Raw genomic sequence first — 6,429 nt, 5'->3', positions numbered from 1 at the left:
TCCTGCTGTCTGCATGGTGTGGGGAGGGCAGAGCAGCAGGACTAGCACAGGGAGGGAGATGAAGGAAGAGGGCCTGGAGGCTTTGTTCAAGCAGGTCCTGAAGCAAGGATAGGTGACATTGGAGTTTGCTTCTTGGAAACCTGATTTCTGTGGTCTCTGCCCCCCAGGTGACTGGCTTTGACAGTGTTGATGATGAATCCAAGCACAGTGGCCATATGTTCTCTGACAAGAGCCTTAACCCTGACCTCTGGACCAGTGAGAAGAATCCCCCCTATAGCTATTACTTGTATTATATGTATGTGAACATCATGTTGCTGAACAACCTTAGGAGGTAAGTAGGCATTCTTCTCCCTCACAAGCTTCCAGAAAATCAGTGTCTTGGTCTCAGACTAAGCTGTGTCCAGACCACACATCTGCTGAAGAAAGGGCTGTTACGTTCTGTAGGGTCCATTCCAACCCCTAAAATTGTGATTCTGTGATTTGAATTGTTCTAAAGAGGAGCACGTGAGTTATTTTGAAAGCACTAACTGCAAAATTAATTCAAAGGAAATATTCAAGCAGTGTAAAGGCATCAGATTGATATCTGGGTTTGACATTTGTGTGCATTTTTGTTTCTTGCATTGCTTAACAGTTTGGGATTTTCTTACAGAAGGTTCACAGGTTTGTCATTCTAACATTTTGTCCAAGTTACCATTCAAAATGTTACTACTTCTCTCCCACTGCTACTTCAAGCATTTCTTTCTGTACCGTCCTACCGAGTCAAAGAATAAGCACACCCACTTTGTTACCTTGTGGCAGGAACAGACAGGCCTAGCTGCTGGGTTTGGTTCTGTAGCTGAGGACACACCACAGCAGATATCTAAGCCATCCCTGTCTCCTGACTTCCTTCACACTGGCTGTAGTCTGCATGTTTTTTCTGTTCCAAAGACAGATTCTGTCAGAACTTGCACATTTCTTTTTTACCTCAAGATCATTTCAAGTACTGTTTTAAAATCCCCCCAGATAATCACTAAATATTCTTTGCAGCTCTGTGAGATAATGACACAGTTAATGAATGAGTCAGTACAGCCGTTCACTGAGTGCTTGAGTCAACACAGCCAGTCCATGCCTAGGCTGTTCCATACCTGTGGTAGTGTTAGTGAGGATGGATTACATCCTCACATCCCCTTGCAGGAGAAACTGCTCCGTCCCAGAACTGCCTTATGCTCTAGCACTCTGCTTGAAATTCTTTGTTTTGAACATCTCCAGATACTTAAGGGACATTTGTCTGCACTGAATAGTAAGGTCCATTGTAGCCTAGAACTCAATGTCACTTTTAATATAGATGCTGACCTAATTCTAGAAATTACAGTGTGAAGTCCAGTGCAGTGACAAACACTCCTAGCTCGTCTCTGCACTTCTGAGGGTTTATGCCACACTTAACCAGGTGAGGTGGCAGCTTCTCATCACTAGGCAGTGTTAGCTAACTCTTGGCAATGTGCTTCCATTTCTTTCTGGGAGCTTTGTGTCCACAGTTTGCTTCAGTTCAACTGCATTATTTTTTCCTTAGTGGGACTTGCTTTTACTCTCCCCAGGGAACGAGGCATGTGTACTTTCCTGTTTCGCCCTCACTGTGGAGAAGCTGGTTCTATCACTCACCTCGTCTCAGCCTTCCTGACAGCAGACAACATCTCTCATGGGTTGCTCCTCAAGAAGGTACTGCCTGTTTGCTCCCCTAAACTAGTGCTGTGTGCTTAGACATCAGGCACTGGTCCAAAGAGCAGTCACCAAACTGACTTCATCTGGACTGCCCCAAACTAATTTTGGGCTGTCCATTAATTAACTTCCTTAGCAAGGCAGAAGTGACTCTTCAGTTTGAGCAGAAACTCCACCTGGAGTACTGCTGGGGGCTCTGGGGCCCCTGACGAGGAGAGATGTGCACTGTTGGGGTGATTTGAGAGGGCTCTGGAGCTGCTCAGAGGACTGGGGCACCTCTCCTGTGAGGAGAGGCTGAGGGAGTTGGGGTTATTCGGCCTGGAAAACTTCAGGGGAGACCTTGTAGCACCTTCTAGTACCTCATGGGGCCCTAAGAGGGCTGGAGAGGGACCTTTTTGGCAAGGTCAGGTAGTGACAGGACACGGGTGACTGACAGAGGACAGGGTTAGCTCAGCTATTGGGAAGGAATCCTTTACTGTGAGGGTGCTGAGAGAAGCTGTGGCTCCCCAGCCCTGGCAGTGGATGGGGCTTGCAGCAGCCTGGGCTAGGTGTCCCTGCCCGTGGCAGGGGATTGCAACCAGGTGATCTTCGTGATCCTTTCCAAACCAAACTAGTTTATGATTTGATTAAATAAATAAGCTGCACTGATCTTTCAGTTTATCTGCACAAAGAGAGCTTGTTCTCTGTAAAGCAGTGCTTTGTAGGGAAGATCAGCTGGTCAGGTGTGTCAGGGACTTGGCAGCACCTGCTTTTGGTTACTCCAAGCAGAGCTAAAGTTACACAGAAAAAAAATGAAGACTGGCTTAGACTTGTTACTACTCCCTGGTGTAGATCCCACTAGAACTTCAGGAAAGGCCTAGTTTTTCTGTACAGGGACAAAGGTCACTTTGCCTCACTAGCATTTCTGTACTTCAGGGTCCAATCCAGAAGTTCATTAGGGATTGATGATTTTGATCAAGAGATTTAACACAGCTGTATAGCAGCAATATTTGAGACAGGACTCAGTTGTTAGGACAGAAGAATTGTCATCATTCCTGGTGTATTAGTTAAACCCATCACTCAGCTCACCTGCAGGGCACTGCTGCATAGCTAAAGCAGCTGGTCAGTGGGTGGCAGACTTGCACTGAGTTTCTGCAAACATGGCAGTAGAGTTCCCTTGTAAGCTGGATTTCTTTGGTCAATGCTGGAAAATTCTCTGTATTTTTCAATATATCCAAGGAAATCATGTCTAGTGTTATGTTCCCAACTAGTAGTACCTAAAATTAGGCCCAGACAGAGCAGTGCTAAGACTGTGTGTGACCAAAGCTTTCTCCTCTTCACTCTCCTGCGTGGCCTGGTGGGATAACTGGCACAGCAGGTTAATAATGACAACAGTAATAAAGGCACTTGTCAGGTTCACAGGTTGGTTAAGGCAAAGCAGCAATAAAGATGAGGTGATCACAGGTTATTTGAATTATGTACAAAAAGGACACATGAGTTCTAATAAACCAAAACTGTTCCTAAAACTTACCTATTGGACTGTAGCTTTGAAAATAACAAATAACAGTTCTTGCACCTCTGTTAGCTGTGACTTTGAGCTCTGGGGAGGGTCCCACACACTCACCAATCTGCTGTGATGTTAGTCACCTTGGTTTTAAAGAGGTGACATATATATTGAGGAATGTAAATTAATTTTTAAAAGATCAACAACACTTAGAATTCAGACTTTTAAATATGTTCTAAATAAGTCAGGGTTTAATGTCAACCTAGTTCTTTTGATCTCAGTCCTCCCTCTGTTGTGCTGTCTCTATTTTATCCAAGGGAAGTCTTTCTTTCCTTCTCCCATAAGTACTGTTAAATGCTGACTGTGCTTTGTTTTGCAGAGTCCTGTCCTCCAGTACCTCTATTACCTTGCACAAATACCCATTGCTATGTCTCCACTTAGCAACAACAGCCTTTTCTTGGAGTACTCCAAGAATCCCCTGCGGGAGTTTCTGCACAAGGGCCTGCACGTGTCTCTCTCCACAGATGATCCCATGCAGTTCCACTACACGAAGGTGAGGCCTGCAGAAAGCATTGCCTTTGGAGCTGGCAACAGGACCACACAGCTCCAGAATGGCCTGAAAGCTGTTTGACTGCATTGCTGAGGATATGGTGTCATGTCTTCCAGTCTCTTCGTTCATTCTTCTCTCTCATTCTCACTCTGCTGCTCACTGTTAGGCTTCAGAGGGAAATGCTGATTTCCTAATGATGTTTCTTTTGTACACTTGCCTCTCCAGTGTTGGCTGTTGAAGTATAGAATGAAGGATGAGGCTGAAGGGAGGTTTGAACCTTCATAAACAATCCTCTAGAGTGCCAGGAAAGTCCAGTTTCCTTACTAATAAATCCGGGGAAGTACATTACAAACACACCCTGTGGAACCTCACGATGACATCTGAGCCGTGTACTCAGTGAGCTGAGATTGATTCTTGCCGGGGGTGTCCTGGCAGGACAGAGAGCCCAGGCCTGCCCTGCTGCCTCGGGGGCACCGTGCCCAGCTCTGTCCCGGGCAGGCCGAGCGGGGTGTGCTGGCCTGGCTGGCTCTGGGCCCTGCCCCGGGTGCCGCAGCCAGGCCGGAGGGATTGCCCTGCTGGCTGTCCCTGGCAGCCCCAGAGGATTTACACTGGCCCTCCAGGGTGTTTGTGGACCCTGGCATCTCACTCCCACTGCCTAGGAAATGCCTCCCAGGATCTGCACTGCAGGCTGCAATTTCTCCACTGAGATAACTGGATACCTGGTGCCTATCCATTATTTAACAGCAGTCCTGGGGAAATTTGAAGCAAACAATTCTGTTTGGAGAGATTGTGAAGTTTTAGACTTCTAATCTTTCACAGCTGTCTAAAGATCATGTATAAATTCCTCGATTAGTAATGAGTACATGTCCCCGTTTATACCTCACATACCATTTAATACCAAATGTTCTTTGGTGCTACAGGAAGCTCTCATGGAGGAATATGCTATTGCAGCCCAGGTGTGGAAGCTGAGTACCTGTGACTTGTGTGAAATTGCCAGGAACAGTGTGCTGCAGAGTGGGCTGTCAGACAAGGTAACCCTGCCTGCAGAGGCTTTCTGGGAATATTACACCAACAGTCTGAGCACTGAGGTGTTTGTGCACATCCCTGTCCTCTTCGCCACAGATACTCACCAGTTACCAGGCCTACACTGCAGCTAATGTGTTAATGTTACTTTTCCCCATTAAGCTTTGTTTAGGAAGGCTCAGAATGTGCAGAGACCAACTGCCTGTTTGTACTCAGCTCTGCCCCCAGTTCTAAGCCTCTAATCATTTGGGTGAGATCCCTGAGCTGGTAATTTAATATAATACATCTTGCATAGAGTAAAACCAAACTGCCTGTCACAAACAAGACAAATTTGTGCTTAGAAGGGAGTACTACATAAAATACTCTGGTTTAGCTAGGCAGTCACATTAGATTAACTTTCCTTTTGGCTCTAAAATTCAGCCAAGGCTTTCTCTAGGACTTAGTCTAGAGCATCCTCTCTTTGGCATTGCTTCTGAGCATTCCCCTCGAGGAGCTGATGTGTGAAGGGGCTTTGTGAGCACTTTCTGTTTTCTTCCAGTATTCCCTAGTGCCAGGTTTGCATTTTCCTTCTGTGCAACATTAAACTAAAAAAAGAAACCTAAGCCTCGTTTTGACCTCTTGCATGAAAGATGCAGCAGTGGAGGCTGAACACAAACACAGAAGGTTTTAGCAAGGCAGACTGAGTGCCCTGCTGAGAGAACAGATGTGTAGACTTTGGCCTTAAATCCCACCTGGCTGAGCCTGGGGCAGAGGCCAGTGGCAGCTGGTTGAAGCTGCTCTTCTCACTTGTATGGAGGCATTCAGCTACCAAACACTCGTTTCTGCAGTGAACCAAAGCAGTTGAACTGACTTCCTCCCTTTTCCCTTTACCCCTTGCACAGGAGAAGCAGAAATTCCTAGGGGTGAATTACTGCAAGGAAGGGCCCGAGGGCAATGACATCCGTAAGACGAACGTGGCGCAGATCCGAATGGCCTTCAGGTACGAGACCCTGTGCAACGAGCTCAGCTTCCTGGCTGATGCCATGAGGACAGACATCTCCACTCTGGCCAAGTAGTTAGGAGCTCAGAGAAACCACAACAGCTCACTCCTGAGCAGGATGCGACGCCAGTTAACACCAGATCATCTGTGATGCTGCCGAGGCATAACTGAGCAGGACAGACAGAAAGAGTCTGTGGAAGGTAAACAGCTTCTGCTGTCATCTCTTACTGCATTGTTCTCATTGCAAAGATTTTCGTTTCTACACACATTAGGCTTTGTAAGATTGCTGTAAATACTACGTGGGAACTCAGAATCATGTCCTATTTGTTTCATACTGTCTGAACTGTGCCCTATGTTGTAGGTAGGGACACCAGAGCACCCACAGAGCCTCTGTGATGTGCACCTGAGGGTCCTGCAGATGCTGCCAGCACACACACCCCTGGTTTGTCCTGCTGCTCAGTCCCAGTCGTGGCATTCAGCACTGCTAAGCTGAGCCCTTTATTTGTTCAGTTTGTATGGGGTGCAGTCCTGTCGCTCTGGAGAGTGTTCTGACAGGTTTTTACCCAATGTTTTAGCAGTTATACTGGAAAACAAGAAAAACCAAATTATGTAGTCTCTGCAATGCACAGCTCCTTCCCACCACAGGGTGTCAGTGGGAACAGCAGGCCAGTGCTTTTTAATCCAGCCAGTAGAAAATGT

General features: G+C 46.7%; 1 protein-coding gene across 1 annotated transcript in view; it reads left to right on the top strand.

The window, feature by feature from the left end:
* The window catches only part of AMPD3 (adenosine monophosphate deaminase 3), a 20,539-nt gene extending 14,733 nt beyond the window's left edge, over window positions 1-5,806 (top strand). The window contains exons 10-14 of the mRNA XM_009071575.1: window positions 168-331; window positions 1,575-1,695; window positions 3,558-3,731; window positions 4,649-4,759; window positions 5,633-5,806. Of these exons, the coding sequence (XP_009069823.1) occupies window positions 168-331; window positions 1,575-1,695; window positions 3,558-3,731; window positions 4,649-4,759; window positions 5,633-5,806 (744 nt within the window). The remainder of the gene's footprint in view (window positions 1-167; window positions 332-1,574; window positions 1,696-3,557; window positions 3,732-4,648; window positions 4,760-5,632) is intronic.
* Window positions 5,807-6,429: the final 623 nt, after the last annotated feature.

The sequence above is a fragment of the Acanthisitta chloris genome, unplaced genomic scaffold (assembly GCF_000695815.1).
Source record: "Acanthisitta chloris isolate BGI_N310 unplaced genomic scaffold, ASM69581v1 scaffold40813, whole genome shotgun sequence".
Lineage (NCBI taxonomy): Eukaryota > Metazoa > Chordata > Aves > Passeriformes > Acanthisittidae > Acanthisitta > Acanthisitta chloris.
Note: the sequence above shows the minus strand (reverse complement) of the source record. Positions and strands in the feature narration are given on the sequence as shown.